The 19,766-nt window shown below is 46.7% G+C and overlaps 1 protein-coding gene across 1 annotated transcript in view; it reads right to left on the bottom strand.

Annotated features, from left to right (window-relative positions):
• Positions 1–5,281: 5,281 nt before the first annotated feature.
• The window catches only part of GALNT16 (polypeptide N-acetylgalactosaminyltransferase 16), a 34,247-nt gene continuing 19,762 nt past the window's right edge, over positions 5,282–19,766 (bottom strand). The window contains exons 9-14 of the mRNA XM_008936043.1: positions 17,615–17,741; positions 16,620–16,712; positions 14,673–14,756; positions 13,508–13,649; positions 12,068–12,184; positions 5,282–5,419 (exon numbers count right to left, since the gene is read on the bottom strand). Coding sequence (XP_008934291.1) covers positions 5,282–5,419; positions 12,068–12,184; positions 13,508–13,649; positions 14,673–14,756; positions 16,620–16,712; positions 17,615–17,741 — 701 coding nt within the window. The remainder of the gene's footprint in view (positions 5,420–12,067; positions 12,185–13,507; positions 13,650–14,672; positions 14,757–16,619; positions 16,713–17,614; positions 17,742–19,766) is intronic.

Below are 19,766 nucleotides of genomic sequence, written 5' to 3'. Positions count from 1 at the left end.
AGAACATCTCCGTTTCTAAGGAAACAGTCATAGAATTATAAAATCCTTTAGGTTGGAAGAGACCTTTAAGATCAAGTCCAAACATCAAGCTAACACTACTAAGTCCTCTGCTAAAACAGATCAGAATCTGTCAGGGTTGGAAGGGGCCACAAGGGTCACCCAGTTCCAACCCCTCTGCCATGAGCAGGGACACCTCCCACTAGATCAGGCTGCCCAGAGCCTCATCCAGCCTGGCCTTAAAGACCCCCAGGGATGGGGCCTCAACCACCTCCCTGGGCAACCCATTCCAGGGTCTCCCCACTCTCATGGTGAAGAACTTCTTCCGCCCATCCAGCCTGAATCTGCCCACTTCCAGCTTTGCCCCATTCCCTCTAGTTCTGTCGTTACTCGATATCCTAAAAAGTCCCTCCCCAGCTTTCTTGTAGCCCCCCTAAGATACTGGAAGGCCACAATAAGGTCACCTCGGAGCCTTCTCTTCTCCAGACTGAACAGCCCCAACTCTCTCAGTCTGTCCTCACAGGAGAGCTGCTCCAGCCCTCAGATCATTCTCGTGGCAATAATAATTCCCATGGAAATAATCTGTGTTGTGAGTGCTAAAATAAGCTGGTTTAGTATTTTTTTTCAAAAGCCAACCAAACACAACAAACCCAAACAACACTTGTTTTGCCTTTGGAGACAAAGCATTTCTCCAATTTGACCCAGCTGCACAACTGCTGTGGATGTGGTGCTTCTGGTTTTGAACTCCTGCAAAGAAATTACTGCCCTACCATTTTCCCCACACTTGGTTGTAGTCCTCTTTGATGCAGTTGCTTCTAATCCAAACTCTTCTCTACCTCACTTAAGTGCCAGATCACTGCAAGTCTGACCCTACCCTCCTTCTCAGAGGAGAATCCATCCCTCACTCATTTCTCCTTCCCCCCCACCCCCCAGTTTAGCTCTTCAGAAGATCAATATTTCATCTTCCTAGACAGGACTAATTAATGTCTTCCCAGCCATCATGACAGCCTGAGAATCTCCTGGTTTCTGGGGCACTCAGGGAGTGCATGGCAGGACTCCAGGGATGCAGCCCAGCTGATGTCCTGCCACAGAAGCAGCACCAAGACAGAAAGCCTTGACTCTGTTCCTTTTTATAACGTTCCCATAGCACTCAAACCCCAGATGCATTACCAGACAGCATGGAGAAGTCCCAGTTACCTCCACACCCCCGAATCTCCATCACACCTTCACCTGCTTTCCTTAGGCAGAGGCTTCTGCTTTCTGTAGAAGTAGACCCAGCTGATCCTAGTCTGAGAGAGCCTCTGCAGGTGAACTATCAGGCAGTTAAGCCCTGATTTTAAACTCAAAGCCTCCAAATCGACTTTGCTCACTGAGCTTTTTGATTATTATTTTTAATGAGGTGAGATTAGGAAAGCTTACCAGCCTACTTGGGGAGTCACAGTATTTGAGGCTCAGCAAGGCACGTGCTAGGAGGCATCTGTGGGTGGTGATGCTTCCCTGCCCTCAAGCTAGAGGCAGAAGTAAGACCTTTGGGAGGCTCAGTAGTTAACAGGCAGGCTGATAGCTTGAGGAAAAGATCAAGGAGGGAGTAACAGGAAGAATTTATTTCTCCCATCTACTTTGAGCATATAAAAGCCAGTCCATTAACTACTCCTCACCTTTGACAGAAAGGGCACTTTACTGCCTAGACACCTCAGGAGACTGCCTTCACTCGATCTCAACTCACCCTAGAAGTCTCTCTACCAGCTACTGCTGTATCCCCCTACCCAGGAACCCATGCCAAGAACTGGAGTCTGGATGTCAGGGGGGACAAACCCAGTGAGAGACAGGGCCAGGGACTAGGCGAGAAAGGATGAAGGATCTTTTCCAGTGGGAAGTAAGGGGGAATAAGAACAGGCTGAAACACTTGTTTCAAAGTGGATTTTATTCCAGGCATTAAACAGATTCTGGCACATGCTTTCTTCAAGAAAAGGGAAAACAAATCTGGGCTCCACATAAATTACATCTGACAAAGTGCAACTTACAAGTGAGTGGGGAAAATAAACCTGTTGAAATTGATTTCTATACCACAGTAATTTCAGCTCCTCTTAAATAAACCCCCATTGGTTCACAGCACGCAAAATGACATTGGATCATTTGAAACAATAACAGCTTTCTTAAAAGGTATAACCAATGCAAACGCTCCATCTTGACAGTCTAGGGGGCTGTTTAAAGCCAACAGGAAAACCAGGGCGAGCAGCTGCTTGTTCTGACTGTTACAGGAACAAACCACTGGGCCAAATTTGTGGGCTCAGTCACTTTGCCTTCAAAAACTTCACCAGAGTCTTGTTCCAAAATATGGCCCTGTGTGGAGCTTGGGGGAAAAAACATCATTCCTCCTTCCCTTCAGAGCTAGGGAAATGGAAGGTAGGCTAATAACGAGTTTGGACAAGACTTTGTTTATTTGTGAAAAGGTTTAGTTTGCCCACACTTGAAAGTGGCCTTTGGTAACACACCTCCTTTCCAGCAATTGCTAAAATCCACTGGAAACTGATGGCTTCCAGGAGGTGATGTGGGGGGAGGTTTGCATGGAGCCTACAGGAAGGTCCTGTGAGCAGTGCCTTAGCTGACAGGGGAGTAAGCCATGAGGAGCTGACCTCAGGAGAACGTGTCCAAAACCAGGCAGAGTTAGGACTCTGGCAGCCCCTAACCCGAGGGGCAATTTAAGTTGTTGACATCTAGCATATGCCCACCTTTTCCCTTTTCTGCCCCAGGTTGGGGCACCTGAAGAAAGAGAGTGTCCAGCCTTCAGCTGCCCCAGCTCACAGCCCCACACGGATGCCAGTTCACACTGCCAGGTGGTGGGCAGCAGGAAGAGAGGTGCAAACCAACACAGCCAGTCCAGGTACCTCTGCTCCAGGAGTGGTCAGTAACCTCCTACATTGGAGCCAACCACAAAGCTAAGGGCAGTAGTCAGCGTGCTGACAAGAGCCCTTTGAACCAGGGCTGGCCCAGGGCTCGGACACTGTATCTAAGCAGAGCTTCCGTGGTCTGCAGCAGTCAGGAGAACTGTTTGTAGAGGAGCTGGGTCCTAGTCCCAGTACAGTTATGAAGAAGGAACTGCAAGAAAGCTGCACACAGACAGTGGGAGCAAGGAGGAGGGAAGCAGCACCTGGTGGAGGAGCAAACATGCTGTTAGCTGCAACCCGTAAGCTGCTGGAGGGTGAATCGGGGGAGCTCAGGTCCGCTTAGGATGCATTTTGAAGAAAACATGTAATCCTTTAGCACCTCATTGTATACAGAGCTTACGTACAGTACCTGTTCAATGGCCTTTCGTCTGTCTTTGCATCAACTTTTTTCAAGCCAGGTATGTGAGAACTTGGCTCCTGCATCTGCTGGATATTCTCGTTTAAAAAACCAGTTGCTAGAAGGATGGTACCTCTCCCCAGTGAAGGGTCTGTCTGCCTTCCCTCATTCTGTTTTCCTCCTCTGCTCTTTCCTGGCCTCTGTGATTCAGGCCCAAAGCACCTCTACAGAGGAAAAGAGAAATCTCTGCAGAGTCAGTGCCCCCATTCCCACATGGAAGTGCAGCTGCACCGTGCTCTAAGCGTGGGACTGAAGGAAACTGCCTCCTGGGTTTTCACAGTGTGGGCATCATTAACTCATCTGCTTAATCAGTGTCGAGATGTTGAGCTGATGTCAGAGTGAAGGGGGAAACAACAAAAGCGCTCCTGCCACACAACCAAATTAATTTTTTAAATGAAAGAACTGAGAACAACAAATTGTCCAGTTCTCACACTAGCACTTCTGAGCACATACAACGTATGAAGAACAGTATCTGTTCTTTTGTCAACTGTTGGAGCTAATACCAAACCAGAAGAAAGAATTAAAAAGGGGTACAAACATGATCAAAAGCAGCCAACTGTTCAGAATCCAAATGAACATCCTGTTTCTTCTACACCAGATCAAAAAGGACCCAGGCACGCTATTGCCTGCTGAAGGTGGTCCCACCATCTGGTTTCCCTGCCAGGCTCCTGGAGAGGTGGGTTGGCTTACAAAACCTAGCTCCAGGAGGAAAGTTTAATAAATCTAGCAGGAAAAGGTAAGATTGCAAGGATTCTTTTATTATTATTTGAATAGGTAAGCTTCCCCTGGCAGGTCTGAAAATGCACACTCGGCTACTGCTGACTGATAACTGGGAGCAGAACTGGGATGCTAGCTAGAGACACCAGTCGTCTCTGGCATTTCCAGAACACGAAGGAGAGATCTCTCAGGGCAGGCCTGTAACCTAGCTGAGATCTTGAGCAACTTAGTCTAGTTGAGAGGCATCAGGGAGGTTGGTTTAGATGATCTCTAGGGTCCCTTCCAACCTAAGCCATTCTGTGATTCTGTGCGGGGTGCAGTGGGCAGTGTCTCATAGCACCAGGAAGAGCAGCCAGAGACCTATCCCAGCTTCCCCAGCACCCCAAAGTCTCAGTACCCATCTCTGACCAATTTCTAAGGAGTGTGGTACCCTGAACTCAGGTCGAGCTGGACTGTCTGCAGGCGTGGATTATTCATGGAGACAGGGCTGGCCTCCCACCCACAAAAAACTGGATGCAAGAATTCAACAGGGAATAGCCCCCAAAACAGTTGCTGTTTATGCTGCTAAAAGATTTTCCCACTCTGGTCAGCACTGTGCCCACCTCAGCCCATTTGGCTGTAGGGCAGCTACTGCAGGCAAAGGAAGGAACAGGCCCACCACAAAGAGGTTATGAAGCTGACCCCAGGGTCTGCTTGTTCCTTCCCACTCCTCATGATCCCCTCATCATGACGACTCTTCTGGCCAGTCCTCACTGCGAGACAGGCACGCATAAATGATGCATGAGGTTAGAGCAAGGAGCCAGAGAAGCCAAGAGCTACCAATGTTTGTGCAAGCATTGTCTAAGCTGTTGGACCGAAGGTCATGGACTCTGGATGCAGAGAACAGAATGGATGGGGAGAGCTGCAAAGCAGTTCTGGTCACTCCGAGTATTGGGCTGTGTCCTCCTTTCCTCTGGGTGAAGCTGTGCACGTACGTCAGCTACAAAGGAAAACTTAAGACAACAGATGGGAAGATTTCAACAGCTCTCCTCATCCCTCTCTCACCCACAGCTTCTTCTCTGAAAAGCTCAAAAACACCAAGTATTCAGCTGAAATGGTGGCTTGCTGATGGGCACGATGAAAACGTTTAGGGTCAGACATACAAAACCATTCCTCCTTTCCCAATCTCCCTCTGTTCCCAGAGTCTCATGCACAAAGAAACAAGGAGATCTCTGTGCTACCATCATGTTGCTTGTAGCAGCTCCCACTGTTGGCCAGGAACACCTGCTTGGCAAGGGCTGGTCACCACTCTCCCAGTCTGGTTTTCTAGGCAGAGACCGCTGACAAAGTGTTGAATGAAACTGCCTTTCATCTTCCACTTCTGTGAGAAGACAGAGAGGAAACATGCTGTTACTTCCATTGCACCACAGAGCCGTGCCTCCAAGCTGAAGGAGAAAGGTTGAGCAGAAACCTCAAGTAAAACCCAACAACTGGGGAGACTGAAAATCTGGGTATGGGACACATCTCCAAAGCACTGGTTTCCTGTGTTAACAATACCTAGAGTCTGAGTTAGCTGAATTATAGGGTTAGATATCCAGAAACATCTAGAAGGCAAACAACACAAGTATCAGTGAGTAGTGGGATCTTCAAAGGCATATTCACAATTTCACTGTCATTTTTTGTGCTGCTTTCCAGGAAACAAAACATATGTCCTAACCTTGAATTGGAAATACTTCTGGGAAAGGGCTGTACGACTTCCAACCCTGCTGGAAGGAACTGGGACCATTGTGGCTGATAGTGAAGAGGAAAAAAAAAGGCAGAAATGAGTCCATAGACCTGGGATCTCCCAGGTGGGGCTGTGCCATTTCCCTCCAGTGGGGCACAGCTGAAATCAGCAGGTTATTGGATTGAATGCTCCAGGGATTTTCCCATCACCCTTTTCAGTCACACAGATGACCCAGTTAGAAGTAGGGTGTGGGTGCTCAGTCAGTAAACAGCTTAGGAGTATTACTGAGGACGTTTTGGATAACCCATGAGACTGATGAAGGAAAAAAACCAGCTGACAACACTGATGGACCTCAAGGCTGTTGCAGAAATATTATGCAAAGGGAGTTTAAAAATTCCTGCAACATCCAGACAATATCCAAACCTACCAACATTTTAATTCTCGGTAGCACAGCAAACAAACTGCTGTGTGGTTTAAGACATCTAGCTATGTTCAGATACTGCTGGCAGCTCTCCTCCAAATCGGTGTGCTGGTTGTGTTTCTCAGAGGGCAGGGCAGTGGCAGAGTCCAGAGAAATCTCTTGCTCCTGTGTCACATACTCCTCCAAGCAGAGGCAGGATCACTTTGCCAGCACTGCTGGCCCTGTCTGGCAGGATACCACGGAAGCAGAGCTGCTTGTGCAGCCAGAAGAAGCTGGATTTAATAGGCAAGGAGGCAGAGGGGTGTAGTGATGATGGAGAGGGAGATACAATGCAGTCTGAGCACTGCAGTGCCCTCCCCAGCTGCTCCAGCCTGCAGCCTATGCAGGTCCCAGAGCCATCTGGATCTCATCTGGCAGAAGTCTCCCTAAAAAGAGCTGAGGAAGAGTTAATACCATAAAGCAGCAGCTGTAATGATGGAGTGGAAAGCAGAAGGTCTCCCCTGGAAAGCAGGATGCTGTGCCAAGCCAGTGTGATCTCTGCACAACGATCTCCCCACCACTGTTTCTCAGGGTCACTGACAGCTCAGTGAAAAGCCTCTTGACCTTCCCCAAAGCACACCTACTGTGCAAAGGGAAACTATTCCTTGCCCTCTGAACCTCCCCCTGCCTCTTTGTACTTGTGAATGCCCAGCTGTCTCACCCCATACTCCACAGCTCAGCAGAAGACCATGCTGTAAACAGTATGCTGTTATCAGATTTGAGATGAAGGCCAAGGCCAATTACCAGGAGACACTGGTTTTCTTCTCCCTAGCTGTTCAGGAGAAAACTAGCACCACTGGGAGGCTCACTCATGTTATTCCTCCAGATCAGAGGCCTGCTGCTCTGTCACCTCTCCATGCTGAGCAGGTAACCACTGTGCTGTCTGTTAGGGAGAGTCTACAGCAACAGACACAGCAGGACACCAGCAAACACTCACCAGAGCACATCTGCTGCTGCAAACAAACTACACTACATCTATCAGCTTCTCAGTGATTCGTGTCACTGGAAAGCCCAGTGCTACAAGTCACTCCTGATCCCTGTGTTGAAAAGAAAGTGGGGCAAGGATGGCAAAAGGGAAGGAGGAACACTGAGAAGGTCACAGAGAGTTGAATAAAAGGCTAATCCAGGCTGCAGGAGGTGCCACGTATGGAGCTATTATAAAGCACACTGACAGTAAAAGCCAAAGTAGGGCTCTTCATCTGACATGGAAGTGGTATTTTCAGAACAATGGATTACACCCTTTCTGGTCAGAAACTGTGTTTTGCTGCTCCATGAGATACCATTGCAACTCCCCTGATTTCACCTGAACCTTTCACAAGACCCCTTGTCTGACTGCCAGACCACAGGACTACCAAGGACAGCCCAACACCTAGTCCTGCTGGGACACATTATATCTCAGACCCCTGAGGAGTGTGGGCAGTAGGAATGGGTGGAAAGAGAAGATAAGATGCTCATCTCCCACCATCAGCCACTTCAGAGCTGGGCAACTCAGTCTAAACTAGTCACCTGGTGACATATTTATGGAAGAGTCCAAGGTACAAGAACCTTCTGGGAAGGCCCAGCTTTCTCTACAGACCACAAGGAGAGATTGGACAGCTAACTTTTAAATGACAGTGATGATGCCCAACTTTAGGAAAAAGAAACAGAGCAGACACCTCCTGCACACACAGCCAAGCTTTACAGGGAGTCCCCTCCTCTCCTATAAGCAGACATCATCCTCTGGAGACTTTCAAAACTTGCCTGGACACGTTCCTGTGCAACCTGCTCTAGGTGACTCTGCTTTGGCAGGGCAGTTGGACTAGATGATCTCCAGAGGTCCCTTCCAAACCCTATCATTCTGTGATTATGACTGGCCTGTACTTGGAAGGAGAGTTTTTTGGAAGATAGAAGCATTGCACAGTCTGAAAAAAATTTGGCTTGAAAATCCTCCTTGGTCTGCCTTTCTTGTGCAGATGGATGTGTGTTTTCTGGTCAGAGGAGGTTTGGAGCAGGGATCAAAAAAAAAAACAACCCTATTTTCTTTGAAATATTGTGTCTTGATCCCTTCCCCAATGTCAACCAAAAATTTCCCCACTTTTTTTTGTAAAGTTTTCTCTCCATCTTTATTATCTATTATTGCAAAGCATTTTTGAGGTGGCTGGATAGAAGTGTTCCACGTGCAATTACCACGAGAAAAGTCAGAATCAGCCAGTCCTCTTCTTCTCAAGACACACAGGAGCTGAAGATGTTTACAGTGGTATGATTTTTCAGCGTAATCAAAAGTTTTCTTTTAGCTCCCAGCAATCCAACCAGCTCAGGGTTTCTCTCAAGATCCTAACAATAGTCTTGTAACCCTGACAACGTAGTGGAGTTGGCCAGGCTCAGGAAACACTGCTGAGAAGACCAGATTTTGTTGATTAGGACTGAGATGTTTCAGACAGAAACGTACAGAGAGCTGGAATAGCCACAGGAGCTTCAAGTTGTAACTGAACGTACTTGCAGGGCCAGGGGCTGCCTGAAGCTGTTGTTGAAGATGACCACCACGAAATTTTATATACTACTAGGGAGAGTGTGATGGAAAAGCTCACACCAACATCCAGCAAGGACTGTCTTCCTTTGAGCGCTTAAATTTGTAAAACTAAGAATCACAACTGAGCAAAACTTGTCTCCCAAAAATTGCATTCAAGCTGTGACATACTGCCAGTTTTGTTTTACCTACTTATTATCACAAAGATGCTGAGTCAGGTGCTTCCAGGGCAGACAGGTTTCCACTCTTACTCTTCTCCAATAGCTTATATGAAGTTGCATTTGTCTGCACTTCAGGTAATATGATACACTGAGAAGCAAAGTGGGGCCTTCAAATACGGTTTGTCTCACAAGCAAAGTCAGTGTCCTCATTTTTAGTCTGGGGTCACATTCCTTCAGCACGTTTTAATGAAATATGGACGTTTAATAGGATTTCTCAGCATGCTTCTTGTTCTGTTGGGAAATACTGTGCCAACGTTTCTCATTTTCATTCTCTTGTTTTAGTGTCTGACTCTCACTTTGCCTTCTATTTGTCCTCACTATAATACAAATTAAAACACCACTCTCACCGTCAGCCAGAGCCAAAGCCAAAGCTAAAGGCAATAATTTACTGTGCATTCAACTAAAAAAATGCTATTCTCCAAATAACATTATGGATAACACCCATCTGGTTTGAAATCTAGTTTTGATTATGCAGACTAGCTCTTGGCTGGTCCTCTGCTAGCAGTGCCAGCTGTTGCTGCTGAATGATCAACAGGATCATGGTGCCAAATAGATTTTGTTCCTGGCTCCTTTCAACCCCAGGGAGAATAGTCTGACAGAACCAAAAGTCATCTAAGTTTTGACTGTTGCCTTGTATCCTCCTACTTGAAAAGTTCTAGACTTATTTTGAGGTAACACTAGACATAGCTCATAATACCGTAAAGCCCCCAGTAGAGTATTACTGACGTGTTAGATGGATTGTTGCTAGCACTCAAAAATAACAGCAGAATTATCTGCCCTGTGGACACACTTAATGAACACTGGAACGTAGCATAAGCATAGATTCGGTATGTTTGAGGGCAGAAAGCAGCTTCAGGAGCTTTATGGTGCTGTTGTAAGGATCTAGCCAATCTACTCTGGTGACACTGAAAACCAAAGCCACCATGTGCCCCATTTTTTGTCAGAAATCTTGGTTTTGCATTACTCAAACACAGACAGGAATTCTAGATCCAGAAAAGTCCAAGTATCTTCCACCACCGACCTCTGATGACAGTGGCACCAGAGATGTTCAAAGCTGGGCTTTCATCACACTGCCATCTCCTCTTAGAATACTGTATGTGTGATGCACATTGCCCAGGTCACCCCATTCCACTCAGACCACCTACTTGTTTACCTCCACCTCTCTGAAGTAGCTCAACTCCCCTTCCTCCACTTCCATTCAGCTCCTCTGACTTTCCAAGAAGTCCACTTCAGGCCATGAGTATCCATGGGGAGACAAACAAGTTGTAGGACAACGAAGGCAGTTTGTTACCTCCAGCTTTGCTCTTTCATTTCATACATAAAAGTTTCTACAGCAGTGGCCATCTCCTTGAAATCTGACCTCCCGCATGTCAGGAGGAGAGAGAATGGGATAGTTTGCAAATGACTGACTCCTAGCCAATTAAAATCCAATATCAGTATTAACAACAAATACTGTTGTGTTTATGGATGGAAGGGACCATAACTTTCCTCAAGAACACAACAACTTGAGTGTTGTAAGTAAGACTGGCTTTACAAGTAGAAATCCAAAATGGGAGTTTGGGACGTCCAACAAACCCCAACATTTCAGAGCAATTTCAACCCAAATTAGGTTAGAAATTAAAATGCAATTCTCCCACCTGATCCTTTCAGCCACAAGGCACTTTGGAATGGCAGCTGCGATTCAGATCTGTCTCTAATTATTTGAAATGCTTAAAATCTTTGCTTACAGTCAGTTGGCTAAATCATCTGCTAGGTCAAGTCCTTGATTTAAGTGCAGTTTGTTCATGGAAGGTGATGGAAAACAGCTCACATCCACCTTAAGTGCGTGTGTATGTCTTTATAATGAGCTTGTATATAATCAACACATCAAGGCTCAATAAATCCTATTCCAACAGCAGAATGAGCCTGCTTCTGTTCCTGTGGATTAATCTCTCTTCAGGCTAATAGGGCTTGGGCTCCACCCCACTTCAAGGGACCCTTGTCCTTCCATGACAGGGGAGGTTGGGAAAGACAGCTGATCTTGGCAGCTGCTGGAGCCCTCTCTGCTGCCAGGGAGGAAAATGCTGCAAGGCACCTAAGGAGAAGCCAAGTGACCCAATTACACAGCAAAGGGGTGAGTGATTACCAACAAGAAAAGGGAGTGGGCAAGCACAGCCCACCCAGGATGTCCTTACAAGGCTAATCCAAACTCAAGAGTTTTCCCCACATATTCACAGTGACAACTCTTCAAGATATTTTTGCAGTAACCATCCCCCCAGAGGAAAGACTACACAGGTTTTCCATAGATGGGCAAACCTGGATTTTGATGCTTTCTTTCAGGAAGAACTAAATTCAGAGATTCTTATAGCATTAAAAAGTACTGACAAAAGGGGATACTGCTGAGGACTAGTAGCAAGCTGAGCCATCTCCTACCTTTGGGCTATCAAAACAATAGATGTGCCAGAAAACAGAGTCAGCATAACCCTAGATGACAGAAAATTTGTTCTCTCTTGGTGTAGAGGAAAACACAGGACCTAGGGATGAAACAAGCTCTGTCCACTGTCTGCCAGAGCTGCATTGTCACCTGGTGTGTTTTGCCCAGTTCTGATAAGGGCACATCACCTCTCTGCCAGGGCACCCTGGACATTGCAGAGCCCATTTGCCTGACAGCAGGAGGTAAGAAAACGACTTAGGTGTCCTGACACCCTGGGGATGCACACCTTGGAAACAGCCTAAGAGTCACAGAGCTCCATTTTGTTGGGAACACTGCATTTTGTTGGGAACACTGCTGCTGTGTATTTTTCCTCTGGGAGCAGTTTGGGTGGAACATACGGTGCTTTATGTCAGTCAGCATTTCTCCAATGAGTTGCACACACTCAATATTAAAGGTTTGTTTCACATTTCCAAAAACAGCACAAAGAACACAGTTCTCCCTCTTCTAAAATAAACAAATGATAGCACAACACCACCCTTCTGTTTGGGTACCTCAAAACATTTTCTGCTTCTCTACCCCTCCCTGGTTCTGGGCTCTTCTATGTGCTTTGGCAGCCCTCGGTTTGCCCCTGCAGGCTGCACTGATGTTAGGAACACTGGTATGTGGCAACAAAGGGATTAACAACAGGCACACAGTTACCTACCTGTCTGCCATCTTTCTGATTGCAGGCTTCCAGTGTGATGTGAGAGCCAGTAGAGAAGGAGGTAATGGAAAGACACTTGTCCTGCTGTCTAATTAAAGGGTCACTGAATACCCACTCCTTTGGCATAAGAAAAAGAAAGATTCCATTAGGATCATAACAGTGATCAGATGAGAGAGAAAGGATTTTTTTCTATCAGATATTTCAAAGACCTGTATCTTTTGTTCAGCTCTTACCAAAGGCTCCCTGAGAAGACTACAGCAGCAGTCTTCACCTGATCAGGAGTTTATGCTCAGGCTTGGTGCATCATGACTGTTTGAAAGCCTGCAGCTGGCTCCCCTGACCATCTGAGCTGTCTGATTAACCTTGGAGCAACTTCCTGCTCTGCAGCTTTACAGATTCAGGCCTCATTTACATGACATGCAACTGCTTCTGCATATTTTACACAGCAGACATGTTCTGTAACAGGTACCTGGGACCTGCAGATTGTCACATGAAGTAAAACACATGCAGGCATATCCATGGACTAACATGGATCATCACCACACATAAAGCATAAGCCACTTCATCTTCTCCTCCCCTTACTAGATGGATATCTGACCCAATCAACTATTACACTTTCCCCAAGGAGGAAATAGAAAATGCAATAAGTTTGAGAGATTTCAAATGGTAATGACACGGAGCAATGAGTCAGATTAAATGGCATGTTGAACGCTGACTACAAACTAGTTTCCAACAGTTAACAGATGTGATTATGTATTTTCTGGCATAAAATATCCTGCTGTGACCCTTAACTTTCTCAAGCTGCTTCCCTGCTGCTTTCAGTCACCAAAAGAAGAGGCTGGGTGCAGCTCTTCAGCTGGTATAAGCCAGCACAGCTCCACTACAGTTAGGAGAGCTGCAAATTACTACAGCTGGGGTCTTGGCTATTAAAACTCTATTTGGGCTTTCTACTGAAATGCATCTGTAAAACAGCACAATACAAACCATCTGCAGCTACAGCTGAGCTGGAAGAACGTTTCTGATCCTGGGAAAACCTCTTACCCATGTGCCAGGGTCCTAGCCAAGCACACTCCAGCACCAGTTCTCATGGGTTGGATGATGAAGCAGAGCACACCCAAGCAACAGGCTGAGTGGGAACAGCTACACAACTCGAAGCCTGGTCGCACAGACTAGTCACACCCCTGAGCATTCAGGTGCTACCTGTTGCCTTTGAGTGATGAACACCTTCCTACTCTACGCCTGACTGCTGGGCCTGTTGAGGTGACAAATTTCTGAGAGATGGGCACATCTTCTTTTTCTGCTTGCTATTAAAATCACAAACAGGGTCAAACTCTTCATTTACCTCTGTACAAACCCACCAAGGCCAGAGGTGACTTTTCAGTCACAGGTAATAAAAAAGGCAGAAGTAGGACCAAAGCACCAAACTGAAGCCTGCCTTACCTGAGTGACAGGTGGATTGTTCACTGTCCCCTTACAGTTTCCCATGCCAGCCAACGTGTTCCCTGAGTTGTCCTGTGCCCAAGATTCCAGGCAGCTTCCTCCTTGTTTAATTATTCCTGGAATCAACTCCTTTTCAGGAATCCTTGGAGTAAAATGACAGTTGCGTGGCACTTCAGATACAGAAATGTCCCAAATGCTTTCACCTTTATAAGGGCATAACTGGCCCCTAACTGAAACACAGTCCTCTTTACCTGACATAAAATTAACAATATCATGCTATCCACCAGAAGTATCTGGAGGAGGGAACACTCAAGGGAGAATCTGGTTAGAGGGCTAGTATTCGGTTTTTTTCCAAAGGCATAAACTGAGCTTTAGGTATACCCAAGCTCTTCAGTGTGATGTCTCTTCTGAAGGAGGCCATTGCCAATAAAAAGCCACATCTACACTGATTTATCCTGCTTCTGCCTCCCCTTTTCCAGAGCCTTCCCCGCACTGCTAGCACATATTCATTGTCTCATTGGTAGCAGTGCAGGGAAGATCTGTCAAGGCCAGACTACAGCTGGATGTTTTATCCTCAACCCACATTAGCTGCAGACTTTGCCTGCCCAAGATGTAGAGATGTGTTGCCAGGGTGTGTTAGGAAGCAAGTGCCAACAACGCAGCTCTACCCTGGCTCCCTCCCAGCAGAGCAATGACACAACACTGCTGGCACAATCCTGACCACAGGCACCACTGGTTCTGGCATCACCATCACTTTCCCTGAACCACCCACACCTCTGATCTGAGGCTGTCCGTCTCTACTTGGCCCAACTACCCCCAGGCAGAGCATCCAACAGGCAGGGACCAAGCCTTAACTGGGAGGGATATAGTGGTCTGGCACTCGTCTACACCCTACACCTCTGAAAACACCACTGTTGCAAATCTGAGGGACAGCTGTGTGGGGCCAGGCAGACCAGAGGGCTCCCAGGGGCAGGAGCGACAAATCCTTCACAGAGCTGTTGTGATGCTACAAGGCAGGAAACCACAGGAGGTCTCTAACCATAAAGAAGAAGAGAGGAAAATCTTTCCCAAGCATAAGTCTCTCTTTTGCCCGCTGCCACCAAGGCTCATCATGGCCCACCTCCCAGATCCTTCAGAGATTCCTACAAGTGGAGAGCCAACTCACTTGAGCTCGGGGTAGACGTTCTCCAGATACCACTGGAAGGATTTACAGTTCAGTCTGCGCCGCAGCTCCGCTCGCTCTGCAACACTGGAAACACAGGCAGGCTGGTGAGTAAGGTGGTGAACAGGAGGGAGAGGAAAAGTGAAGACTGGACAGGAGGTTTGAGAGACCGTACAACTTTTCCCCATTACTCATTCTCCCACATAGCTGTTGCTGTGTTCAGAGCACCAGCAGTGACCTGAGGTGAAAAGGAGGAGAGGCAAGTGGCAGGAAATAGAGAAGGAACACATAAAGACCTTCAGAGAGCAATTCTTGCACTTCCTTTGGCTCAGAACGATGGCAGGGCTCAGGTCCAACAGTGTTAAATGATACATTGCAGTAAAACTACTGTAGGACCATGTCCTGTTTTCACTGGGAGAGAACCATAGGCCAGCCATGGTCTGCAGACCATCAGCAGTTTGGAGTCAAGCCAACTCAGGGCAGCTGACCCAAGTTACCTACGAGTGTATCCCAGACCATCAACATCATGTGCAGTATAAAGTTTGCTGAGGATAAGGTAGTTGCCTGATCTTGCTCCTTTTCCTGAGGGTTATCTTCTTATTTATTGTGACCACTGCTGATTTGCTTGGGTTTAGCTGGCTGGGGAAGAGGACTTCCCTCAAACAGTCCTCCTGAGTAGTGACACCATGGACTCTCCTCTTCAAGCTACAGCACTACATTTGTGTGTAGTGCACCCAGCTGTACCCATGCTCCGTGCCATCCTCGGCCCACAGAGGCCACCGCACTGTCCAAACCTCAGGAGAATGTAGTCAGATCCTATACTCACATCAAAACTGTGGGGAAGGAGGGTCCATTTCAGGCCCAGTTGACAGTGCAAGTTCATGGGGCAGTCACTATAAGTCAAGAAATTGCATGAAATGAAACCCTACAGCTCTGTTCCAGCTCTTATTCAGCCAGTGCTGCCAGTAAAGCCTCTAGGAAGTCTGTGTGATAAAGAACTGCAGGTTTTGGCCCTAAAACACAAGCAATATATCTACATCCAATATGCAATAGTCAGGTTTCCTTCAGAAGCAGTAGAGTTACTTGCTATTTGGCCTCAGCCCAGCTGCTGCAGTCAGCTCAAGGACAGACAAATTAGGTAGGCAAAGCTATTTGTACAAAAATACGTAATGCACCATGATAATAAAGCACAATATACAACAAAAGAAGTATGTGTGGGTCAGACCAAACCTGCTTGTCATCAAATAAGCAGGAGATGCATCATTACCCAGTACATGCAGCTACACATCTGAGATATAACCACATTTGCCAAGTCCTTACGCTGATACAATAGTCATTTGTTCACAGGCAGATACAACCCACAATATACACCACTCCTTGGATTTTTATGGGGTTTTCTGAGTCATAGGGGTTTGTTAGCAGAGAGCAAGCCCTCCCCTCATCCCAGGTTTTGGAGTCCATCAGTGATTTCTGGGTCACAAAGAACACTTAAGCCCACAATAGTGAGTCCCATGTGGCCTGGAGACAGCTTTAGCAAAGGTGCTGCAAGGAGCACAGTTCTGCATGGAAGTGGGCTCAGAAGGTGCTGGAGATGAGTCACAACCACACTGTGTTTCTAAAAGAGATGTCTCACCGTTGGCCACGCTCTCTCTTGCCCTACAAACAAGGCAAACCACCCATTCAGTCACCAGGAAAGAGGGAAGTGCAATGTCTGGCCTTTTAATTTCATCACCCATCTCTTCAGCCTTCTGCTAACAAAGGATTTGTGCAGGTTTATGGGGAGAGGGGAATAAAAAGTGAGAAGCAAGCTTTGTTAGGCACATACTCAAGATGCAACCTCCCTGGCAAACCAGCCCTTCAGAGCATTAGCCCAAGAGAAGATCCAAAAACTATTTCCTTCTAGCAAGGGGCTTACCAAAGCCCCCCTACCGAGGTCTGGGGGCAACTTACCTTCCAAATGACTTCCCTATGGCAGATGGCCGGGCCTCATAGTAGTACTGCTTGTACTCATCCATCCAAACCTCTGCTGTGCGCTTGGTGTTCCTGCACGAGGACAAGGAGATGCTTTGTTGAGTGCTGCTGGAGAGCCTGCCCTCCCTGCTGGGTGGGCACACCCAAGGCCTGTCTGCCGGGAGGGAGTTGGGGACAATCCCAAACATGAAACACAGTGGGCAGCATGGATGGATATAGATTGAATGTGTTAAGTCTACAAAGCCTTGCAAGGATGCTTCAGTTCAGAAGTTAAAATTTTAACAGCCACAGTTTACCATGACTTTTTCACCCATGCTCCCTCTGCAGACACCTGGACCGAATGCCACCATCACCCCTTCCCAGGATTAGAACAATGCCATGGAATACTCAGCTAGGTATTACCAGGTCCAAGCTCCTGCCCAAATCAGACTAGCTTCAGGTTAGCTCACGTTGTTCAGGGTCTTGTCTAGCTGAGTTTTGAAATCCCCAAGGATAGAGATTTCACAACCTCCCTGGGGCCCTGTGCCAGTGCTTAACTGCTGTCATTGTGAAGTTCTCTGTGTCATTTTTTTCCCTCTCCCATTTGTCCTGCAGTAGACGTATTCCTTAGGGCTTATCTCAAAACACATACAGCTCAGTAGGATCCCTTGACTCGAGAGCAGCTCAGAGAAAACAAAGATGACTAAGCACTGCTGATAGACAGGCAATATGTCACAGGGCAGCACCCACAAATGGCCAGGGTCTCTCCCTGGGGTACTGCTCCCCTCCTCCATCAATAAGACACACTAATACAAACAACAGAGAAGGGAACAGGTTTTGTTCACAGAAAACAGCAACTCATTCTTCCCTTGAGAACAGATGCTCAGCCACGAGCTGTTCTCTGTCATCAGGCAGAAAGACAACCAAGAATTTGGGCTTATTCATGCCCACCATCAAGCTGACTTGGCTGCTACCAGGAAGAAGCCAGCACCTACTTGATGTAGGTCAGGGCGTTGCCCTCGGGGAAGTCGTAGGGGTGGCGCTTCCTGAAGACGTGTCCCACGCGGCTGCAGGGAACGATCTCCAAGCTGCCGCCGCACATCCACACTCGGAAGGACAGCTCTGCAAGAGACCACCCAACAGTCAGGCAGCTGCAGGCAGGCCTTCCAAGAAGACAGCTTCCAAGAAGGGCAGCTTCAGCAGCGTGCCTGAAAACCTTGCCCCTGTGCTCCAGGCGTACTGCCTGCAACAGCAAACCCAGGGAAAGCGATGCCATGGTGAGAGTGGAAACATTGTCCTCTCTTCCTTAAAATGGGGGCAATCCTTGTGGCTCAGAGATGTCCTAGCCTTCTCTAGTCCTGCTCCTCTCTTTGGTCCCCCAAGCGTTTCAGTGAGACACCCTTCCCTTTGACCAGGTCCTTGTGGTTGCTGTCAGGCCTTCAGGATGGCATTTGGCAACAGACTGAGATCAACCTCACACCCACCTTGGTTTGGACTTCTGTAAATCTCCAGCCTTGCACGTGGATGGAAGAAAAAAAGAAGGATTCACCATGTAAAGCAAATCATGTGAAGAAAAAAAGGGAGTTTAGGAGACCAGGAGAAATAAAAGAACAAGATGAGGGCATAGAAATTGAGTCAATGATTAGAGCAGAGTTCTACCTTCATGTTACCCACTCTATAATCTTGTTGTTCCTGTTCTGCTTGGCTCTGTTAATAATTTTTTATTTTTAAAGTGGATGACTAGGTTACAGCTGGTCACCAGTAGCCTCTTCTGGGGAAGCTACTGAGAGCAGAAATTAGTCTAATAGTGTGACTATACAAATATGGAGAGAACCCTGCTACTTGAAGAAATCCAGCTGGTCCTGAAGCTAAATTCAAGAATTTTGTTACAGGATTAGAAGAACATGGAGCTTTGATGTACAGGTGCTTATTTGCATCACAGAAGAGATATGACTTTACTCAGTCTTACGGGTCTGTCCTCACAAATGTAATCACTGCCACACCGGAGGGGTTTTCCACTTGCGTTTCATGTGGTGGTGAGAAGGAAGAAGCAAAATGAAAATTAGCTGAGTAGTCTGGTAGTCCTTACCAAAAGGGCTTCAGATTGTGTAGACTGATTACTTCAAAAACTTTACTCAGAATCTCCCTCCAGTAATGCCTGAATTACAGGGCTCTGATGTTTAGAAATGAAAAAGAAATTCTGTGTCCATATCTAATGGCTGTTTCAAAGCATGTACACACACTAACAACTTCCCAGCCTTCATCTGTCTCCACAGTTTTCACCTCTAGCTCCTGGGAAAGGTTGTTTAAACACTGTGTTTTGGGGGTGGGGGTGTATTTAATCTAGCTTCTATGTGAAAAAAAAAAAAATCAAACATTTTATTACACTGTATTTTGTAGTATTTCTTACAAGCTCCTGTCTCTTCCTTTTTCCTAAAGCTTATTATTTTCAGTCTCTTTTCAACCAGTATTCCCAGCTTCGAAGAGAGAAAGGGCTTTAAAAAGAAACAAAAAAACCAGCCAAGACATAAGTTTCTGTCTGGTGGTGTGTCCAGCTGGCATCTGCTCTCCTGGAATGAGGTTCTGACTCACTCTGGCCTGTAACAAAACCAAACCTCTCAATCTAGCACGTGTAACTTAAAGTGATGTCCATTTCCCAGGAGACAATCCCTCATGCCATGTTGATATCTTAGGCACAGAAACAGACTGCATGCATGTCCAGGTCTGTAAATGACAAAATTCTTTAAAGAAGGGGTGAAATAATGCAGATGTTGGGCACAGAGGAGAAAACAGAGATCACATATAGCTTTATTAAGAACTTTTATCCATCCTCCTATGGGAAGCATAGGAGAGCTTTTCGCTGTGTATTTTCCAGGACGTGACCTAGTCCATATGTGATTTAAATGAATTAATAACTGTGGTTTTTTCCTCCATCACGGTGGAAAAAAATAGGGGTTCACCAGCTCACATCCAGTCGGAAGGCTATTTAGGCAGCTGGTAGTTGCTGCCTTATCATTTCTGTGTGGCTGCTGTGTGCATAGATCTCGTCCAATTCTGTGCATTTCCCATACATTCTCTTATCCCATTTCCCCACAGGAAAAAAAGTTTCAAATGAGTTTACTAAAAATGGCCTTCATGGGCAGGGAA

Source organism: Merops nubicus, unplaced genomic scaffold (genome assembly GCF_000691845.1).
Source record: "Merops nubicus isolate BGI_N331 unplaced genomic scaffold, ASM69184v1 scaffold4132, whole genome shotgun sequence".
In the NCBI taxonomy this organism is placed as follows: Eukaryota; Metazoa; Chordata; class Aves; order Coraciiformes; family Meropidae; genus Merops; species Merops nubicus.
Note: the sequence above shows the minus strand (reverse complement) of the source record. Positions and strands in the feature narration are given on the sequence as shown.